The following is a 23290-nucleotide window of genomic DNA, read 5'->3' on the forward strand; positions in this document are numbered from 1 at the left end:
CGGTGCGGGGGCAGCGCCCCGGACCGTCCCTCCTCTCAGGCGTACCCTGACCCGCTCCCACAGGCCGCGGCCCGCGGACCCCACTCGGTCGCCTCAGCGGACACCACCCGCCGCCCCCGCCCGCCCGGCGGCGCGCAACAACGCCCCGCCCCGCCCGCGGGCAGCGGTTGGCACCGGGGCCTGCCCCGGCGGCGCTCTGGCCGCGGGCGGCCGCCCCGCTCTATGGTGTGGGTGGCCGCCGCGAGGATGACGCAGGCGGCGGGCGGGCGGGCAGGCGGGCGCGAGGGAGGGAGGAGCGCGTGATGGCCGGTGCCGCCGCTGTCGCGCTGTCCCTCGCTGCGCTGCCGGCCGCCGCCGCCTCTCCTCCGCTGCCAGCTCCCGGCCACCGCGCCGCCGCCATGGCCGAGGAGGAGACCTCCAGCGAAGGGTGAGTGGAGCGGGCCCGGGGCTGGCCCTCGCCCCTCGCCGCGGGTGCCCTCGGCGGGGGGAGGGAGCCGACGGCGGCGCCCCGGCCGTGCCCTGCCGCTGCGGGCTGCGCTCGCCCGCCTCCCCCTGCCGCCGCCGCGCCTCGCCGGGCCCGTGCAGCCCGCTGCGCTGGGGCGGCGGTGGCCGGCACCGCGCCGCGCGGCTGGGGGCCGGGCCGGGCTGCCCGAGCGGCCCGCCGGGTCCCCTCCCCCGGCCAGTCCCGCCGCCGCTGCGCCCCCTCCGCGCCCGGGCGCGCTGCCTGCCATTGTTTCCTGCCGCACGGGCCGGCTTCCTGCCGCGCCTGCCTCGGGGGCGCGCAGCGCGGCCCCGCACGGGCGGCCGGCCGGGGGCTCTGTCGCCAAGGGGCTCTGCCCTGCTGCTCCGCCGCGCCCGGCCCGGCCCGTGCTGTCGCCGACCTGCCTGCAGGTGTGTAGAGACGCGCTTTGCTGTCAGTGCTGAGGGGGCGCTTGCCGTCGGCCTCGACGTCACCCACCCTTCGCTTGCACCCCCGAGGCCGGCCGCTGCCCCCGGCCGCTGCCCGCCTTCGCAGCTTCGCTCGCATGCACAAACTTGCTGTGGGCTTGTTCTGTCCCTTCTGTGTGTCCCCTTGGGTGTGGGACAGGCGGTAAGGCTTGCCAGCCCCTCTGCCGCCGTTCCTCAGTGTAACACTTGGCACCGGCAGGAGACGAGAGCGCATCTTTAAATTACTAACATAGGCACTGTTGCTCAAGCTTTTCCCTTTCCTAGTATCGCATGCCTACCTCATCACCAGCTGTCACTGCGAACCTTTGCTTTCCTTTCACTATCCCAAGGCATGACTGGAATAATTCCTGTAGAATAAATTATTCTGCCCCTTTTCTTAGGATACATCCCTAATATTTGTTTGTAACTACTTACTCACACCTTCAATATGTGAGTTCATTATCGCTATTTATCATTCTTCTGCCTGAAATTACTTAGTTCTGCACGGTATCTTTTGTCCGTATACATTCAAATGGTTCTATAATAATCAGGTTATTGATCAGTGGTCTGCTGTTCTTCCATTCACATACTCTTTACTCTTGTATGCCTTCTCATACCTTGTCTTTCAGTGCATGTTTTATTTCTCGTTGTGCATTTCAGCTTCCAGTACAGACTTGTTCTTAACACTCATGCATTGCCCCTAAATATATTGTCTGCCCCCCTTTATCCCAGTATAGAATAATGCAGTCATCCTATCTCTGAGTCTGTTTGTCATACATAGTTAATATGTCTGCTGGTCACTTATCTCCCAGTTTGTTCCATCATATTTTATGGTTCTAAAGCAAAAAATACTCTTATCAGAAGATGTGTAGCAGTGCTCTAGTTACACATGTGCTTTATCCCGTCAGATGTGTAAATGTGCTTTGTGTGCACTGTTTACGTTAATTTTTCCTATTTCCATCCTTTAAATACCAGGTGGTATATCTCATTGCTCATTACGTGGCCCTCAAAACCTTTTCTTGTGTTTCTCCATCTCCCTTTTCTCATAATTAAGTCTTGTGTTACTTTGTGAAATACCACTTAAAATTCTTCAGCTGCTTGCATCGAAATCATGCCCTGCACTCATGACTTCATATCAAGGATGTTACTATTTGCATTTTGTCATGTGTCTGTTCCGTTAGATTTCAAAACTACCTGCATTCTTGGTCTTCTCTTTTTGGTCCCTTTTCCAGCTTCTGGCTTTGGTATTTCATCTTACATATTTTGCTGCCAGCTCAATCTGACTAGAACTGGACTGTCTGTCTTTTCCAAACTCCCTGTTATGCCTTTATCACCATATATGCGCAGCATTCTCTTTTCAAGTATAAACTTCAAAGGCTTCCTTTTCAAAGCACTGTGCAGTTCCATCTACACTGTTACTGCGCTCTCCTCCTTTCCTCAAAATAGCTTTTCAAAATAACCTTCACCCTGCCTTCTGCAACGTTACCCATTTGAAACTACGGTCCCCTTCTTGGTTCTGTGTTCTTTCTGACCTGTTCACGTTCATAACATACATGTCATTTGTAAAGCCTCTTGTTGATGGTTTACAGGTTTTCTAAGTAAGAGTCTTAAAATAGCTCTGCCTCAACCTGTTTTGTTTGTATGTTCATTCAGCGCATTAGCCTGAACTGTATTAGCTGTCTGCTTTGATGACACCGAGTACTGAGTGCTGCTGATGTGGTGCCAAGCGCCCTCAGCTTCAGTAGCCTGTCAGGCTTGCAGGATCGTAACACTAGATGATCTGGGCATAGGGTTCGGAATCGTAGGCTAAATTTTTGAAAGGATTATGGCAAGCTCTCACCACATTTGCTCAGCTGGATAGCTTTTAAAGGGGGGTGATTTTCAGGATGTTGTCAGTGTCACCCTTCTGAACAGTTAGGCCTTTTGATGTGAAAGAGTAAAGCCCGCAATTCCCTAAACACTTCTCAGAACAAAATCTCATCCTTTTTTTCCATGAATCAGAAAGTGCATTAGCTTTGATGAAATATTAGTGCTCCAAGTTGTTAGTGCTTTTATTGGTCAGTTTCTAACAATAGCAAAATTAGCATTTCTTCATCTTTTGCAGTTGAGCAAAGCTCAGTACCCAGAGGAAGTTTATAAACCATTGAAATAGGTTAAATATTTTTTGAGTTAAAATTCCCTGGCAGCGAGGGGGAAAGTTACAAAATATACTATCAAAACCCTAGATTAAATTGTTAGTGCCAGGTGTATATGAAAAATAAATACGAAGTTTACTTTATCTGCTTTGAAAAAAATAGTGTGATTCAACTTGTTATGCAACACATTCAGTTTCTTGCAATCTGGTAACTGTGTAAAGTATGGTGAAAACAGAATAGCAGTGGCTCGGTTACTCTCTAGATCTCAGCTGAAGAATGCTCATGACATTGTCCTAACTTTGAATGAAAAGATGAACCAAACGTATGTTTTAGCATTCATCGTGGAAGTGATTGCTTGGTTAACGTGTCACCTGCTAATGATTTCCAAACCTCATCATAGCCCTGGACCTTCTCTGCCTAATTTTTAGATGTAGACTTCTGCCTGTGAGGTAAACAGCCTAGCATAAGCCTTTTGAATTCACTTGTTGCTGAATTCACTTATGCTCACTCTGGATTCAGCAGGACTGCTTGTGGCTTGTAAGATAACTAGAAATAGCAGCTACTAAATGTATGTGTGTGTATATATATATATCTAAAAAAAAAATCCCCCAACAGAATGTTGAGTTTCCCCCTCTGAGATAAGTGGAATAGCTTTCTTTAAAACTAATTTTTTAGGGGATCTGCACTTGCAAACCTTCATCAAATTGATGTTAACTGGCCTGTAGTCTCAAAAAATAATGGCTTGGAGTAATACGTAAAAACATTAATTGCAACACCAGTAATCACCATTATTTTTGTATTATCCTTCAAGCTTGTTTGTATTACAGAATTATTTATACAATTTTGAACTGAGCTGTTTGATTAATAAAGAGGAATGGTTTATTAGGCTTAATAGAGCCTATGTCTGCCTCTTAGTAGGACAGTTCACACAGGTATCAATGGTATGTTAAAGCATGATATTGAAACATGAAGGAACACTCTCAACTCGGAATTTTTGCTTGATTTTTTTTCCTCATTATGTCCTCTGGGTTTTAAAGCAAACTGAATGGGTAGACTGCTGAAAGCAAGGCCCAGCTTTTCTTTGTGAAAGGAGACTGTTTCCAAGAGCCTTTTCTATAGTGCGGGTGACTGACAGCAGGTCTGGTACTGACAGCTTGCGTTTTTGAAAAGCGAGTGAGACATAAATGCATTGTGGTAAGCACATGTGGGAAAAGGTTAAAGGATGTTTCATTCCTCTTTTCTGATTTTGTCTGTTTTGATGGCAGGATTGTGTCAGTCATAGCTTCAGTGCTTAATGCCTTTTGTGTTACATCTGTCTGCTCATCTGAAAGTACATGTATGAGCAGGTTTTCAGGTATTTATAGGATTTCTTCTCACGGTTTTCCTGTCCTTGTATGAATTTGGGAAGGGAAGGCCTGTGTTCGTCAGGAAGATCTTTCTTCTCCCCCAACACAGGCTCAAGGGAGAGAGGGAAAGATGGCGAAATATAATAGGGGCTATTTTCTCATACCAGTGGCAGAAAGAAAATGGTCATGGCCGTGTCCTTGTACAAGGAGGAATCTCATCTAAATGCCCCCAAGAGAGGCTTGATTAAACACTAATGAGGATAGAACAGTAATGTTGAGCTTCTTCCGGCTGGCAACCATAGGCAAACATTGTGGAAAAAAGTTTTGGTTTTTTTTTAATAATTGCAGTTACTATCTCAAAGTAGATGATCTGTTCAGCTCTTTTTACTTGGTTTTGGCTCCTCTTTGGATTTTTTTTTTCCATTTGCTTCACTCATTTCACACTGGTCCTCCATGGTTATACCTGACGAACTTGCCTTTGTGAAGGGGACTTTTAGGTTTCAGTTAGACCCATTTATACGTTTACTTACCATCTTTCAAGTTCCCTCAGCTTAGCTGGAAATTAGATTACAGGGCTGATGGCAAGGGGTTGCCAAAGGATCACAGCCTTGGTCAAGATCTGTTCATGGGGCAACAGTGAGGCCCCTGGCCTTTGTTTCACATTTTAAAAACAAAACAAGTAGAATTGGGGCATCTCATCCATTTCATTTACAATTCAGCAAATATGTTTATGATTTTTCAGAGAATTCTTCAGTTTGTCATAGTTCTTTATGGTTCCTAAGGGACAGTGCCTTAGGAAACATCATCTAGAGGTTTGAGTGCCACAGGCTGGGCATGTCTAGGCTGAAAGGTTTTCTCCTCCAGTCTTTCTGAAACTTGTTCTTACATTAGATGTAGGAGGAAAGGCCATGCCAATGTGCTCCAGAAAGCTGTGGAAGATCTCCCCCTCTGTTGGAACAGCAGGGTATCCTCTCAGTTGCTCCTTTCCAGTGGCCCTGGTTGCCGCCTTTGAGGCATCATTCAAGTGCGTGGTTTCCACTGTCACTGCTGAGCACACAGGCACGCATCATGCATGCACTAGAGAGGCATAAATTCTTAGGGATACTGTCACTAGGAAACAGACACTTCCAGTGTCCGGCCTGAAGGTTTCCACTGCTTCCCGTAGAACATCCCGCTCTCCTTCAGTGTTTACCTGGCCAAGTCATCTGCTATGACAGAAATCCCCCATAAAACAAAAATCTGACTACATTTATCATACATCTGGCTCAAGTCTTTAAAGAAAAATATAAGAAGCAGAGGGAGGAAGATAGTAATTACGTAGTAGCTTTTAATTTGTGTTTAGGATGCTACTGGTGGGGAGTAAGGGTTAAAGGTTAAAGAGCATTGTTAGAAAGTCTGCTACTAATTGTATGGGTCAAGTGGAAGCTTTCAGAGTATCAAGCAAAGACTCTACTACAAGAATTGTCAAAGTAGGATTAGGGTACCAGTGAGTGAGGGGGGTTGTAGCCCCAGTGGAAATTAAAGCAGAGTCATAAATCCAGAGGGGCAGCTAGCTGTGGGGCTGCCGTAGTGTTGGTGACTATGGGTCATTGGAGAACACAAACTTTAGCCAGTATTGCATGTGTTTGAGTATATTAGAAGTTTTTTAGATCCTGTTAGGGAGCTGGTAGACCCAGTTAGAGACTTACCCCTCTTAAAGAGACACTGTCTGTGTCAGGAGGATCTCTGACTTTTCTGAACTTTTATGGGAGAATCTGAAGAACTCTCCCAACTGATAAATTGTTAAAGCATCTTTTCTTTTCCCTCTTATATAGTGCTTTATTAAGATTGCTTGTTGAGGAAATTTGATTCTCATGTTTCATAACTTTTGAGTATTTACTTGCAATTCTGACGTTCTTTCAGGATAGGTTTTTTAGATGATTTGTATTGACAGCCAGAGAGAAGAGGTCATGGGAGGAAAGGTGAGTGTCTGCATTTGCATTGGCTCTGAAAGATCCAGATGAGAAGCTGAACAACAGGAGAGAGGTCAGTGGAGAAGGGAGATTTGTGAGTCAGTGAAGCTATAGGGGAATGAGGTTAGTCTGGAATAAGGTTAAGAGGGTAAAAGAGGAGGATTTTAAGTGACACCAAGAAAACATGGTGAGAAATGGCAGAGAAGGACAGTGCTCTGAAGGATTTGTTAATAGAAAACTCAGGATCATAGGAGACTACAGAAAGGAGGGGAAGATACAGGTGTAAAAATGCATTATGTAACAAAAGATGCAAGAGCACCTATTGCCATTGAGCAAGTCCACTCATATTGAAGTGAGGAAGAGAAGGGTATTGCAATGAATTAAAGAAATGGGGTGGGTTCATGCTAGCAGATTATTGTAGATTATTTTTTTCTTGATTGCATTTAGTAAGTGTCATACTGACACTATAGGCTTATTAATTATATCGTACCTATGCATAAGGGGACACTGATGCAATGGCTTTTTAGACCCTTTTAACTTTCTACCTATTTTTAAGACACTTCCTTGACATCTAAAGCATTTGTAGCGTAGACATGTACACAAAACAGTCTGTTATGAAAAGGGCTGTGCACTTCTTAGGTTTTCCAAGAAGTGGAAATGAGGCTAGGTAGCCCAAAATGTTGAGTACCAGTTCTTGAAGTTTGATATGGGTAACTGTTAGCACTGTAGGTGGTTATGATAAAGGAAGACAGTGTAGAAGTTGTTCTGATGATCTGCAGTGAAACAACCAGTCTTCAGTTTGTATTCACACCAAGTACAAGTGCTTGGAGCTATGGGAAATAATCACGTGCTTTAGGCAGTCTTTTATCGGTGTTCTTACATGGCACCTTATGGTAAAATGAAAACATCCATCTCCTATTTAAGGTGTGATCTAAATTGTGCATAATACACTATGGAATGTAAATGAAAGGTAAGTGGGGTAGAGTGTGGGTGGGCAGTGGTACAGATTTATGAGAGGAGCCTGTTACATGTGTGTTTTGTTCTTGTCCTGTTTGATGGAACTCAGGGACAGTCTGGAGTGCGGGCCTCTGGCATGGTAGGTATGAGAAGGCTGACAAAGAGACTTAAACAAGGTTGAGGTTATGCAATATCTGAAGAGCAGCAGGACGTCAGTAGGTGAGTGAATGAAATGGAAGTAGTAGAAAGTTACATAATGTCTGAAGGGTACCAAGAGGAAATTTTAATTTTCTTTATTTTAACTATGTTTTTCCTCACATTTTGTTAATGTAATGTGCAACATGTTGTTTGTAAAAAGACTCAATAGGTGTGGCAGTGCCAAGTTCTATCAGACATGAGTTTACTGTGGAGGAGGCAGAGGGATGTAGGTCCTCAGTGGCACCTAACCTGGGTGTTACACACATGATCTCTGTCACAAGGTTGAGAATTTTAGTGGGACAGTGCAGCTTCCCCCTTTCCTCTCCTCTGCATCTTTGTATTCTTCCATACCTTGTCTGTAGTTGCTAATATGATTTTTCTCTAGATTATGTTTTAAGTTATCTTTTAAATCAAAATATAAAATAATGGGTCCTTAGAAGAGATGGAAGGAACTAACCAAGGGTTTGCTTAGCAGATGACTATTAGCAGTCAGTGGACCATAAAGTTTTTAAGAGGAAGTGCCTGCATGTTAGAGGGTGTGTTGTAAGTTAAGGAGGAACAGTGTTCCTGAAAGCTTGTCAGAGTTAATTAGTTCTCTGCTCTGTAGTGTATTTGTTGCCAAGCTTTAACCTGACTGTGGAGAAGACTGTGATCTTTTGAAGGACGGTAGGATTGGAATCTATATAGCAGTGAACAGTAATAGGAATAAGTAATAGCTGTATGACCACACACATGGTTTCTTCATTATTGCACATACACTTAATCCTTTTTTGCATTGGGTGCTAACACAGCTACTTTGTAAGCAGCATGAGCATTACAGGTTGCAGGCTTGCGTGGCAGTCCATGGATAAACTTCATTCTTGTGGGACATACTGAAAAAGCACATGCTCTGAAATGGACAGCTTTTGGTATAGCTAGAAAGATGGAAGAAATGACAAAAACATGTAAGAAGGATGCATATGGGTAAAAAAAAAGGCAGGCAGTACCGGGAGACAGAGAAGAAAATGGGGAAGGGGCTTCAGTCATGCAAGGTATACAGTGAGGTGTACCCTTTGGCTGAGGTTCAGCATGGGAGGGAACAGAATTTTATGTTCTCTTCACTGGCTGAATGCTCAGGTTGCTCAATTTAAATAACACTTCAAGAAATAAACTCACTGTCACTAAAATAGCCAGAAAGTGCTTGTTGGTTATGGATTCACATTCATTATTTACATTCTCAGGTTAATTTTAATAAGTGGTAGTCCAGTGTAGCACAGCTAATATAAATACAGTAGTAAAATTTGCTTCTGAATTTTTCAACACTAATTCTGATGTTGAATGTTCTGAATACAGAGTTCAAGATGCAGTAAGTACATGAGGAATGCATTGTTTTTTACCTCTGACCTAGTGTAGCAATATTCTGCAATAACCTATCATGGGCTTTTTGTTGGAATGGGACTGATGTACGTTACACTTCCTAGAAATATTATGTAGAGGTTTTCAAAACATTCTATTTTAATGTTACTGAAATATCCAAGAATTTCACAACATCTAATTGCATGGAACATCTTGGGTCAGAACTCATCTAAACAGAACTTTACAGGCAGGGTTATAATGTCACCTGGGGGGAGAATTGTTTTCCTTTTTAACCCACTCACAGTAATTCCATACATTTTTTTTGTTCCTTCATGAAAATGGCAAACAAACATTTGTTAAAGTATTGAAGCTTTTTGCTCCCATAACGTATTTCTCATTCTTGCTTCTGGATCTTGCCTCTTTGGTATGCTCATCAAAGTCTTTTCCCTGAGGATTACAGCATTTTTGGTCTTCTCATGTAATGATTATGAAGTGGAACGTGGGATATTTTTCTTCTCCTGTTGTTTGTCTGCAGCTGCCGGAGCTTAGTTTTTGTCCTAGGAGCATCACATTCAAATTGTTGTTGTGGTTACTACATCTGACATACGCAGTCTTTGCAATAACAGTTATTGTACACAGCTTGTGAATGCTTGAACAATTCTGACTGTATTCATTATTCTCAGAATACTGAAGCGCTAAAGAACATGCTGCACTTTGAGGACAGGGAGGAAGGACAACAAGGACTCCCAAAATTGGTTATGCTCTTAAAGTTCTCATTAAACCATATCCTGAGTCGGGTTCCTGAGGCATCCCTGCCCAGTTAAATCCAGGCTGGCCGAGGTCATGATTCTGTGTTACTGTCTGTCATTGGCAGCTCTGACTTGCAAGCTTGCTGTCCTCCACCTTGCCTCGCTGGTCTTTTTTTCTGCCTTCTTAGCCCACAGATTGGCTGGTTAACTGTTTGGCTTCTCTGCAGCTGGGTGTCCATAATTATCTAGTTTAAAATACAATTCCTTTTAAAGCTGAATTATTTCACAAATCTGATAGAGAGAGCAGCCACAAAATAGTAGAGTTGGTGAGATGGAGGAAATAGTAAGCTTTTAGATCTGCTCTGGTCTGCTGGAAGTGAGGATGGCCTGGGATTCAGGCATTACATCCCTCAGTTTACCGCATACTGACACCATCAGGAATAAAAATGCAGAAATAGGGTGGTTCTCAGAGCTGGACTAACACACAGACTCCTCTGCGCGTTTTATCTTTCTTATTTTAAAAATTGGCTTTCCTTGACTTAACAGACTTAACACTGAATATTAACAGCAGTCAACTACTTCTGTCAAAGGTTTAAGTCTAATGTATGTTAATTCGCTGCATCTTGTTCTGAGTTTCATGCAGAGCATGTTGCTTTCATACAATAAACGTATTTTTATAATTTCGTAAACTTTCCAAATTTAATTAGGAAATTTGAGTCCTTTTTCATGCTAATCATTAATGCATTCTGTTATTTTCGATAAAATTCATTAATTAAATCTCACTTTTATATTCTTACATATTCTTTGAACAGAGGGAGCATTTTAAGAATTGCTCTTTAAGAATGTATTTTATTTACTACTTTACATTAAAACTTTCTCCACCTCAACTTTCATTCTCATAGCAAGATTTCTGCTTTAAACTAGTACCAACCCTGGATGTGTAATTTTCTTGCATTTTAAATGATTACAGTTGCTGAAATGCTGAAGAGACTGCTGGCTTGTCTGAAACTGTACAGGAGAAATTGAACCTGTTCATAAAATTAAATCCACAATGATTAAGTGACATCCTAATTTTAGTGGTACTACCTTAGCATTTTAAATTTCTTATCACTATTAGTCATTTAACGTTGTGTTACCAACCAGAAAAATATTGTCGGATTTGATTCAGAGATATGCAGTTCCAATATATAACAATTTTTAAACTTTACTGAGTTGAAAATAGTTGCCACCTCTGTATCTCCTCATTTACTTTTCAATCTACTGGAGTTTTAGGAACATGTTTTCTTGTTCTTTCACATACTAGTTTGAAATAGGTTTATTGCATTTTTTTCCAAAGTATTTTTTCCCCCAGTGATTTGTTAAACAACCTAAATTCAAAAGAAATTCTCCCGGGAGTAAATAGAGAACAAGATGGAACTTGGTTATCATGAATGCTGGGAAGAAAAATATTTTTCTTTACTGAAATAGTAGGTTTTTTGTAATGGTAGTGTTGATGGTACATGTTAATAAAGAAGCATTAATTCTTGCCATAATCAGTCATGTAAACAGCACTCAGTATTCTGGTGTTGCAGGCCATTAAATTAATGAAATCGGAAAGAAAAAGTTTCTTATAACTTAACTCTACCTTGAACATAAATTAGCCAGATTTAAGCCTACTACTTTTCTCGTGACATTTTGACACGCAAAGTCCTGTTTGATTGTGTAATCTGTGACTGTTTCTTTTGCTTTGTATTGTTTCAAGTTACTACCTGTAAACTTGAAATTTAGTAACCAGAAATATAATATTCTCTGAAAACTTGGTGGTGTTGACAATGGAGGAAGCCACATCTTCCTTACCTCTTAGGCTTTGTGTAGACTACTGCTGATGCCGAGAAAAATGCAGAAAAGTTCAGTAAACAGACTTGTTTCTGCTGTTCCTCTTAAGGAAAAAAAGAAAAAAATATAATGACAAAGGTAAAAAGGTATCTCTAGTTATTTCACTGAAGCATCCATCCATCTGTCCAAAATCCTATGTTAACTATAGAGTGTTCTTAGAGCGTTATGGTAAAATGGTTTTACTTTTAACATTGGCACTATGCCTTAAATTTAGTATGTTGACTTCTCGCCCTATTTTGAATGCCTGATTCACTCCTCCTGTTTTGCCCATTCTTAGTATTTCTGTAACAATTGCAAGGGCTGAGCGAGTTGCTTTTCCCTGTAGGTGGTTGCCCCATTCTTTTAATTATTGATCTCTTTTGAGGGTTCCTTACGGCTTAATGATAATATTTACATTATCTAGGGTTTGTTTTGATAAAATGCTGAGCATTATAACTCAATTGAGCAGAACAATTATATGACTCGTTTCATTGAAGTGCAATGCTGAAGTGTTTTTGTGTGGTAGGGTTATGTGAGACCTTAGAATAGTAAGCCTTATGATGTTTGTCATATTGAGATTTCAACACATTGGCAGTTCTGAATTCCTTTGTTAGCACAGTACTTCAAAGATACTTTATGCAGAAACAAGAGGGGATAGTCTGAGCTGTCTTTCCATTACTCACCCTTGTTTTCCTGTTACAGTGCAGGATTCTCTGAATGTGGGGCTAGCTTGAACTGATGGATGTTCGTAACTGCTATGCCAGCTGGATGGCCCTGAAAATCACACCACCGTTCAGCTCGGTGCTGGGCAAAAACACTACAGCAAATTCTCTGCGTTAATTTGATTTTGTTTCCTTCCTTAAAAACAGCTGGAATTAATTCCAAAAGTCGAGAAAGGAGAGGGTTAGGGTTTTTGAAAGTTCAGCTTGATTCTAATAAGATTTTAGAGTAAAGGGTAAAGCTTGAAATGGTTTACCAGTGAGTTCACTCAGTGTTTCAGCTTTTTAAGTTTTTGAGCTTGTTCCCTAGCTAAAACCTTGGTAGTCTGCAACACTGTCTGCAAAAATTCAATTAACAATATTAAATATGTTCATTTGCTGAGAGTTAAGACAGAAACAGATAGGCAGCCCTGTTGCTCGTGTATTCAGTTATGTTCCCGTAATCCCCTGTTTGTGAGTTACTCTGTGATTGTTGTATACCCTGAGCTCTGGTTTCCCTGCTGATGTTGGTTTTAAGTCTGAATAATCTTCATGACAGGAAAGTTTATTCTCCGTGCTTCTGTCACTGGTGCATGTTTCAGCACCTGTTTTTTAGTCTGTACTGGAACTTTTGGTTACTGTACTAGCTTCAAAATTGTTAGTGAAAAGCTGATTTTCTATTCAGCGCTGTAGAAAGATCTCTGCACGTCCTGTCTCAGTAGGTCAGCAATTTTTGACAAATCATCATGTAGCAAATGGTGTTGCTTTCATTTACCATGAATTAGTGGAGTTCTGTTACTTACAGGTTTTCTGGTTTGCTCTTTTGCCACACAGGCTTCCCATAGATTATTACAGGTCTACAGTGATGTGGTGTACATGGGAAGATGCCTCTGTTTATGGTTTTAAGCTTAATACAACTTGCAGGCCATGCATTCATATAACTCTAATGTGAATAAATTGAAACCTTGAAAACTGAGAGAATGAGCTCCATGTGTATGTACATTTCTATCTCCTAGATAGTTACAACTTCTGCTGAACATTCATTGAACATCTTTATATGGTAGAGCTTCGTTTTTTAAATCCACATTACAAGCCAGAAATCAAATAAAGTGTTCAGCGGTTTGAGTGCAAAACTCAGTGTTACAATAGATGTTTTCAATTCTTCAGTATTATCTAGACCCTTCATGAGCTTTTTGTGGAGTATGTAAAATTTGTAACTGGCTACAGATCAATCAGTTCTCACCAAGCTAAACAGGATAAATCTAGCTGACTGAATGGTTGTATGTGAGTTACGTATTTGCCACATTCTTCATCCTATTTGACCTAATTAGTGGAGGCGGATGGGTGGGTCAAGTTCACTATGCCTCTGCCTCTACTTGATTCTCAGTTATTTTGAAAGTTACCCTTGGGCAATTTAAGCTGTGCTGTGACAGTAAGTTCTTGATTCAAATTAACATTCAAACAGCTAAGGAAAAGCAGTATTACGCTTAGTTACATTTTACACAATATTCAGTTATTCTTTACTGTGTAGATGTCTAAAGGTAATAATGATTCTTTATTCTCTGTTTATTTATTTATTTATTTTTATCCTTTATTATGCATGGATCCAGGGAAACAGGCCGCCTGGTCCAGCCAGGCATCGCGTTAGGGCCTGACTGGCAGCTTGCCCCTGCGCGTAGAGGTTGCAGCTCCACATTGTCAGATCTCTCTGCCTGTGTTCCTTTTGTTTTCATTATTTATTACTGGTTTGGGCCATCAGCACAGGCTACTGATGGTCTCACTAATCTTCTAGCCTCACACTAATCAGCTTGACTTTCTCCATATCTAAGGCTGTTCAGCAGGTGTCTCTGGGGCTTTCCCTTGCCTTCTGGTCTCCTGCCCCAGATGTGTCACAAGTGTGGAGGTCTGTTGGCAGAGAGAGTGACTTCTTTTTTGCGTGGCTGTGAAAAGCGTAACTGACCCCAAACAGAAGATGTGAGGGAGCATCCTATGGCATGCTCTGCCCTACTGGTTATTGCTTATTTTAGCGTGGGTGTGCATACTGGTTTGTGTTACTGCATGGCCACAAATGAATATATGGGTTAAATCTCACTGGTTATGTACCTTAGTAATTTGACCTGTAACACTCATATGTACAGTCAGTATACAAATTGTAGAAATTTGGGCTGTCAGTTGCCAGATTTAGCTCGCTCTTTTTGATACAGCAAACAGCTAAGCCAAATGGATTTCTTAACTCTTCAAGATACAAGATTCCACTGTTGAGCTTTGTTTTTGTAAAAATGAAGATGGAAGCAGAGTGTCTGTGAAGTGGTAGGTGATGAGAGCATAGTGAGGTCTGCCTCTTCTGTCAGTGGGTAGCTCACTTACAGTGTGAAACTTACTGCTGAAACCTTTCGTTTTCTTTCATGTCTTATCTCCATTGCTGATGAGCACACTGTCTTGAGAAGTCTGTTGCTTTTTTTTTCTTTTTGACACTACATAGCTCCTTTTAACGTCATATCACAGAAATAAAAATGATAGGCTATGTAAGCAATTGACATTCTTGTGTGCATTTAGGAGACACATATAGCACAGATGTACGAAAGAAATGATATAGCCATGCTCTAGGATTCCAAAGCTATCAGAGGAATTATTCAGATAGATTAAGCAGTTGATTGTTCTCCACATGTGGAAAACATCTAGCAATGTGGTGAATCTTTTTTTTGGAAGGGGGGCAGGGGTGACAAAGGATTAAGTCTTGAATATAGGTAAGTAAATATTCTCTTTCTAAAATAACTTTTCTAGAAAGGGATTACTTTTTTTTTTGACAGAAAACCTTCTTCACTTGCACTTTTAGTTCAGCAAGTACAAAATGACTGAATTGGAAACATGCTTTTTTATTTTAAGCGTTTCAGCTTCCTGACTGTATTTATCAAGCTATACATGCATGTGATGTCTCTTCTGAATGAAAAGCTCAGTATGTATTAACAGTACTGATAGCTAGCAAAAGAATGAGTGGGCATCTATGCTGCAGCTTTCCTATTCTGATACAATTTTCTAAATATTTTTTCTGCGTATCCAGGTGTCTCCCTAAGATTGGGAAGTGAAATTCTGGGACTGTGAACTGTAGATTTCATTTTTATTTCATTGTGGTCATATCTCTGCACTGTCTTCAATCTACTGTTTCTGTAGATTAAATATATATATATTTTTTTTAAAGAAGTTTCTTTGCTAAATCGGCAGTTTTGCCAAGAAGAAACATTTTGTATAGTTTTGGCTTGAGGGAAATAGTGACTGAGTTTTGTGCTTCTGACCTGAGTTATGAATGAAAATACCTGCTTGAGCATATAACTAGCAGAAAGTTTGGCTCAGAAGGGTGGTGACATAGCTATTGTGTAATAATTTACCAGAGTAATTCATAACATTGGAACGCAGTTAGTGATGTTGTTAAACTCAGATTTCACAGTCATTTGCTGGTGAAATTGCTTTTGGCTGGTGCCAGCTTTTAACCTCTTAAAAATCTTACTTTTTAATCAATGTGTAGATTAACGTGGAAGCAAAACACTTGGATGCCCGCTCCTGTAAGATGCCGAGTTACTTCATTTCTTAGATTGCATGAGGACATGGCACGGAAGGACATATAACTCTCCCTTCACAGTCCCTCAGTACGCCATTATAACGATTCCCAGAGTCTGGTGGTTTAGGGAGGTTATTTATAGAAGAGCCAGGCATCAGCGTGTTTCCCAGAGGAGTAAATAATACTGAATAGCAATGGGCATGGGTGATGGGATGACTAACCCTTTTTGATCAGGGTTTTTTTTTTCTTGGTATCCCTTAATGTTTCTGTGAATCTGAACACTGCTGCTTGCAGTTGCAGTTGCTTGCAGAAAGCCTTCCATGTTGTATCACAAATTTAAGTAGCTATGCAGCTCAGTAGCTCAGCCCCTTAAAATGGTGGGGGGAAGGTCCTTTGGATAAAGAACTTGGGCGTCCAGATCTGTAATTTGTTATCTAGTGTTTGTGCACTGGAAAATCACATGTAGTATCTGTATAGTCTTTTAACATTAACTGTTATACAATTATTACTTGCAGCGTTCAGTCCTGAAAATCCTATAACTTAACTGGAAAGCAGTTCAGTGTAGGAAAAGAAGTGCTAAAGAAAGTAAGTTGGTTGTGGATTGGTGACCTTCTCCTCTTCCCTATTAGGGATAGTCAGCCTTTGCACTGGTAGTCTGAGCCGCTTCAAAAGCAGGTGAGAGGGGAAAAAAGAGGATTCAATTTTGAAAACAAGGGATAAACTAACACCCAGGAAGAACTGTACACAGTTGTTGTGTCCTTTGTAGCATTGTGGGTGAGGCAGTGCTGCTAGCTGAGTCATTGCCCCTGCTGTCACGGTCAAGCTAGTACTACCAAGATAGCAAATGACAGCTGGAAAAGCAGCTTCTCTTCGGGGAATTGACATTGCAGTTTTGTTTTCCTCTGGAACTTTGTTTCTAAGTTGGTAAGGAAGGCCCTAGGTTTTTACTTCGCTAGAATAAACCTGCTTATTTTTCACTTTTTAGATTTATCTAATGTATGAATTGGTTAGTCTGGTGAGCACACTGTTTATTGCTTTTTTGGAAATAGTAAGTTCACGCAAGGTAATATGTGTGCAGGCAGACTTCCAAGGGAACTTAAGAGGAGGCTGGAAACTCCAGTGATTGTGTTACATATCCTGCCAGGCTTGTTGGGTTGGCAGGAGGGCTGATGTCTCCAGGTTCTCAGAAGAAGCCTGCTCTGACGGAGATAGATCAGTACGTTCTGATAAGGAACAGATGTTGGAGAAACAGCACACTGTTTGAAGAATGCCCCTGATCACGACAGCACTTTTATAAAGTCAGGAGAAAGTGAATTCCCTCCCACTGTGCACTCCTGTCCTGCACGGTGTGTAGTTTTACATGGGTTCTTTTATGAAGAGCAGCAGAAGAAATGTCTTCAAAACATCACATGGTGCAAACAATTACTGTTATGCTGAAGAAATTTTTATTCTGTATTGCTGTTGTAGGTTAGGATGGTTATTCAGCTGGCTTCCTGCCTGGTGTCCCACTTCACTGCTACACCTTAAAGAGGCTGAGGACAAAATGCTAAAATGTAAGTCTTTGGTTTTTTATAAGTTTTATAAATACAACTAGTTTTTCTACATGTAATCTACTAGATTTAATCTACATTAAATATAACCAAAGAAGTTTTTAAATATGGCTTTTACACTGTGGTGAAATAAACACGTTTAGAATTAGATTTTCATTGTTCCCTTCTTCAGATACTTGTTTGTAGGCTCTCCTTGGAAAGGGAGCTCCTATTTAAAGCAGTGGTTTCTGTAAACTGTGCATCATATTTTATTAGGCATGTCTAGCAACATCATTTTTTCCTACTCTTCCTTCAGGTATTGCAAGCACATACAATAAACAATATGTGTATATATCTAATGGAAATAAAATATGGACGCTGACATTCTCTCCAGACCTTTCACATAAAACTCCGCTTGTTCTCCTGCATGGGTTTGGAGGAGGTGTTGGACTGTGGGCTCTCAATTTTGAAGATCTCTGTGAGAACAGGACCGTTCATGCTTTTGACCTCTTGGGATTTGGACGTAGCAGTAGACCGCACTTTGACACTGATGCTCAGGAAGCAGAAAATCAGTTTGTGGAATCCATAGAAGAATGGAGAAAGGAGGTGGGGTTAGAAAAAATGATTTTACTTGGACACAACCTAGGTGGATTCCTGGCTGCTGCTTACTCATTAAAATACCCATCAAGGTATGTGAAAATAAAGGAATGAAGGAATTCCCTTTCTGTATTTGACTCATGATTTTAACACAGATTTTATTTCATCAGGCTTTTTATAGATTATCTTTAAAAAGTGACTGTGCTGATTTAAAGGAACTTGACACTGAATTTTAAGCCCAAAGTATTAATCATATGGTTTGTTTCCAGGTGAATAGAAAAAAGTAGATATGGTAAACATACTTTTCTGTTTGTTTTTCTGTACTTTGTTTTTGTTCAGTAACCCCTTACCATGTTATAAGGTGAAATAGCAAAGATGGTATTTGTGGGTGAATGTTTTGTGACATTTCTGATCAAATGTAAGTTTGTGAAAGGAAAATAGGCCTGTTTCTATCAAACTTCCCATTATTATGGATAACGTTGAAACTTCTGAGCATAATTCCCGTAGGTAATTTATGTCTAAATGCTAGCAGTCGGTCTGGTGCCAGCATGAAGATGTAAAAATGATTTTAGTGACTGTTTGATTTAAATTGTCTGAATGCCACTTCATATTTCTTCTCTGCGAAACAACCCAGCTGCAGCAGTCCTGTAATTGTATTTCATCAGCATTTTCTGCACCACACTGTGGCCAAGAGCTAATCCATTTTTTTCCCTTAAACTAATAATTTGTCTCTTTTTTTATATAGTCTGGTTATATAGCCCCTCGTGAGCTAGTATCCCACCAGCTGAGGTCATTCTGTACCAAGAAAAGGACATTACTTTTGTTTAGATAGACATAGTGGAGTCCTGTGAAAAACTGTGAATATAAGCTTTCCACATCGTATGGCAGAGTCTGTATTATATAAAACATATCTTACTCTTTTATATTCACATCGATTTATACCATATACCTTCCTTTGTCTCTCATTTGGACATTTTGAAGTAAATTCATACGTCGTTTTTTCCTGAAACACTTTGCCACTTCTAGGTGGATGACAGCTGTCACATGCGGCTGGATATGATGTGTGAAAGTAGGTATGTGTCTAAATCCAGAATTGCAGTGAAGAAATGCAGTCCTCTGCTTTAGGGATGTAAACCTGTTATCCCTTTGGGCATAAAACAACTTTTAGTTAACTGTAGTTAGTTTCTTCTAGGAATCACAATTTCCTTACCCCTTTTTCGGAAATATCTATAAATGGCACTGTCCTGTCCCTGTGGGATGGGACTTTGTTTCTGCCCCCTGCTGACTTGCATCGAAAGTGACACTGTTTTCATGCCTCACTTGTGCTTAAGTTGGAGTTAATTAATTTGGAGGTGTTTCGGTTTGTGCTTTCACATTACTCATGTTTCTCTGAAATTAAACTAACACCATCAAATTAGAAAATTGACTGGTCAGATCTTAAGATGGCATTGTATCAAGTGATAAACATAGCATAGCTTGCAGCCAGATTATCTAACAATGCTTTAGAGGCTTAAGGGATTCTGGATACATATTGTTAGGCAAGTAGATCTGTTTCTGCAAGCTTAGATGATCCATTAATTTACTGCGCTGTACCAAAGTTGTTCATGGGACATCTGAGTTTACTAATCTAAAAAGATTCCCATTTAGAATAGTCCTGGGTGGTGGTGATTTTCAAATGCTGCAACTTCTGGACTATTACTACTGGGATTCTTCTCATGGTCAGCTTCCTGTTATCCCGCATTACATTTTAGGTTTGATTGCCAAAAGGAGAAATGCCAGATAGATTGGAAAGTATTAAGAAAGGAAGCATGAAAAAAAGCATACTCTTACTTTTATTCATGTCTCTGCTGTGTTATGTTTAATGCCATAGTTTTTGCATAGAATGTGTGACTGCCCGGAACAGCTCCTCATTGCTTGCACTCCTTAGTGTCTGATCTCTCCTGCTTGGTTTGTATAGTTAAATTCTATCCTATTGTCTCTTACAGTGGTGTTTGTTGCTGTGTGCAAATACATTCGTGGCTGAGCTGACAGCCAAGAAACATCTTTGTGAGGTTAATATTTTTTCAACCTCGGAACTGATCATAGTCCAGAATAGCCTTTGGAATCACTTCTGACATCATTTTCCGGGATTAAACAGAAATGGACGATTCTAATCTGCCGAGATGAAATAGATTTTTTGCTTGAATTGATGAAAGGTTGCATGTGCTGGAGACTTGTACTATGCTTTCTGTACTATTCCTCTGAGTAGGATTTTTACAAATCGTCTCTCTGATGTTTCTTTCATGACCTAAAATCAATACATTTAGAAGACACCTGCTAATTTTGGTCTGCCTCTTTCAGTTCAAATTTTACTGTGATAAGATAATTTTTCAGATTAGTTGCATCTTTTCTTAGAACAGATGGCTTAGGTAGCTTGGAAGCAAGTTTACTTAAATGAAACAGTTGCATTATATTATTTTCTCTCAAATTAAACTGCTCCTGCAAATAATATTGACTGAGCATATAGATTAGGCTATTTTTAAAAACAGAAAAAAACCTGGCCTTTTTCTCAAATGTGTATGACAGTGGGTATCTATTGAATACTGAGTTTCTCTTTGTGAAATGAGCGTCCAAGTTCCTGGTGTTCATGCATATGATTACTTGCAATTCAGTCTCTCTCTAATTAGCAATTGAAAGCAAAATCATTGATGAATCAGGAAGTAGGTAATAAGCCACTGTGGTAGAAGTGACTAAAATAGGTTGCGTAGTCCACAGGTAACACATCTCCGTTGCACTCAGTCAAAGAAAATTTAATGAGCTCTAAACCTCTGAACCTTTTTTGCCAACAGGGTCAAACATCTTATCTTAGTGGAGCCATGGGGTTTTCCGGAGAGGCCTGACAATGCTGACCACGAAAGACCAATTCCAATTTGGATCAAAGCACTAGGAGCTATATTGAGTCCCTTTAATCCGTTAGCTGGGCTGAGGATAGCAGGACCCTTTGGTGAGTTTAAGCTACATTTAAATCCTGCTTCTGTTTTCATTAAACATAATCATAGGGTAGATACCACGTTAAGATAAGCTTTGTTCCAAGCCCATATTACCCACAGAGAAAAGAGATGGAGAAGAAAGTGGGGAGGGTTTGAGGAAAGACAAACTCTTCAGGACAAGAGTGTAAGCTCTTTCTATTGGAAATACTAGTATGATAGTTTATAACAAGCTACGTTATTGTAAGCTACAGGTACAGTGGGTCAGGTTATGTGGTCATCTGCTGGGGAAGCCTAGCAGAAGCATGAATGTGGTAAGTTTTTTTTCTGGTTGCCTCCGGTCACAGTCCATTTAGTTTTCCTTCCAAGTGGAGTTTGATGAACAAACAGAATTTCCAAATTTGGTTACCATTGGAAGGCATTCTTTCATAAACTCATTAGTCTTTGGCCTGAATTCGGAGAAGTTAAATTGAAACTGGATTCTTTCCATTAGCCATTTTTTTATTATTCTAGCAAATTTTGTGGGTCTCATTGGTGTCCTGCATTACAGTGGCAGTCTCTCCTTCATATTTCTATGCTGCTTCAACAGCACTGATGAGATGGTAGATAAACTCTGTCTACTCCAATACTAGGACTGGGTAGGGATGACCAAAAATGATTTGGTGCTTAGATTAGATTTGGGAATTCCATTCCTAGAGCTGAATACCTAAAAATTCCTCAGGACAACGGTACTGTACTTTTTGTGGAGGTCAGTGACAACGGTAAAGTCACTGTATTTTTTGTGGAGGTCAGTCTTCAGTGTTAGTATTTATTTTAGTGTTTCCATAGACACTGTGGAAAACATCAGCCAGACAGTTGAGAGTGTCTTCAGTTAACATCATGAGAATGAACCAGTGTGATTTCATTCCAAAATTTGTTCCAAAGGTGCCTTGACTCCTTGTTTCATTCTCTGCTGTAAATTCCCAGGGAAGGAGAATGGTTTTGTGTTTGGACCCACAGGCAAAACACTTTTTATCAAAACAGAAAGTGAATTCTAAAATTTGGTAACTTTCAGTCCTTTAGTTTTTGGAAATGGGCATGCTGTGGCCTCTGCTGATGGCAGGGGAAGATGCAGAATTAGTCACTTTCTTCTGTGTTTTCTTTTATTCCCAACCAACTGTATCATTTGTGTTAAAAAAAAAACAAACAAAAAACCTGTCTGTCTGTTTGCACTTGTAAGTCCAGCAATTGAACTCTCTATAGAGAAAATACAAGCAGCAGAGCAAATTGCAGAATGTTTGCAAAATCTTCATCACTTCAGGGCTTAAATCGCTGTTTCACAAGGGAATTACTTTCTCTTGTGCTGTATTGGTTTTCTGAATTGTTCTAAAGCATACGTAAGGGTGTGTTGCAATAGTCTAGTCTCAAGGTTACAAAAGCGTAGATCACTGTGACAAGGTCTACATAAATAGTACCAGGCCTTTGGCCAGGGACAAGTGGAAAGAAGTGACATCATCATAATTGCATTGATTAACAATAGTATGAAGTTCCTACTCACTGGAAAAGGAAAAACACAACCCCCATTTTTAAAAAGGGAAAAAAAGAAGACCCAGGAAACTACAGGCTGGTCAGTCTCACCTCTGTGCTTGGCAAGATAGTGGAGCAGATCCTCCGGGAAACTATGTTAAGGCACATGGAAAATAAGGAGGTGATTAGTGACAGCCAGTGTGGCTTCACTAAGGTCAAACTGCCTGACAAATTTGGTGGCTGCCTACAGCGTGGTTACAGCATTGGTGGATAAGGGAAGGCAACTGACATCATCTGCCTGGGCTTGTGCAAAGCATTTGACACTGTCCCGCATGACATCCTTGTCTCTAAATTGGGGTAACATGGATTTGATGGATGGACCACTCAGTGGATAAGTAGTTGGCTGGATGGTCACACTGAAAGAGTTGGGGTCAGTGGCTCAGTGTCCAAGAGGAGACTAGTGACAAGTGGTGTTCCTCAGGGGTTCGTAGTGGTACCAGTGCTGTTTAACATCTTTGTCGGTCACATGGACAGTGCAATTGAGCGCACCCTCAGCAAGTTTGCCAACGACACCAAGCTGTGTGGTGTGGTTGACCTGCTGGAGGGAAGAGATGCCATCCAGAGGGACCTTGGCAGGCTTGAGAGGTGGGTCTGTGCAAACCTCATGGAGTTCAACAAGGCCAGCAGGTCGAAGGAGGTGCTTCTCCTCCTCTATTCTGCTCTCATGAGACCACATCTGGAGTACTGATTTAACTCCGGAGCCACCAACATAGGAAGGACATGGACCCATTGGAGTGAGTCCAGAGGAGGGCCACACAGATGATCAGAGGGCTGGAGCATGACTCCTATGAAGACAGGTTGACAGAGCTGGGGTTGTTGAGCCTGGAGAGGCGAAGGCTTCAGGCCAACCTTATAGCAGTTTTCTAGCACCTAAAGGGGCCTACAAGAAAGCTGGAGAGGGACTTTTTACAAAGGCATGTAGCAG

General features: G+C 41.1%; 1 protein-coding gene across 1 annotated transcript in view; it reads left to right on the forward strand.

Moving 5' to 3' along the window:
- The first annotated feature begins 259 nt into the window (after positions 1 to 259).
- ABHD5 (abhydrolase domain containing 5, lysophosphatidic acid acyltransferase) overlaps positions 260 to 23290 on the forward strand; it is a 30347-nt gene continuing 7316 nt past the window's right edge. The window contains exons 1-4 of the mRNA XM_037384854.1: positions 260 to 427; positions 17175 to 17260; positions 17553 to 17925; positions 20662 to 20816. Of these exons, the coding sequence (XP_037240751.1) occupies positions 303 to 427; positions 17175 to 17260; positions 17553 to 17925; positions 20662 to 20816 (739 nt within the window). The 5' untranslated portion in view covers positions 260 to 302. The remainder of the gene's footprint in view (positions 428 to 17174; positions 17261 to 17552; positions 17926 to 20661; positions 20817 to 23290) is intronic.

This window comes from Falco rusticolus, chromosome 4 (assembly GCF_015220075.1).
Source record: "Falco rusticolus isolate bFalRus1 chromosome 4, bFalRus1.pri, whole genome shotgun sequence".
Lineage (NCBI taxonomy): Eukaryota > Metazoa > Chordata > Aves > Falconiformes > Falconidae > Falco > Falco rusticolus.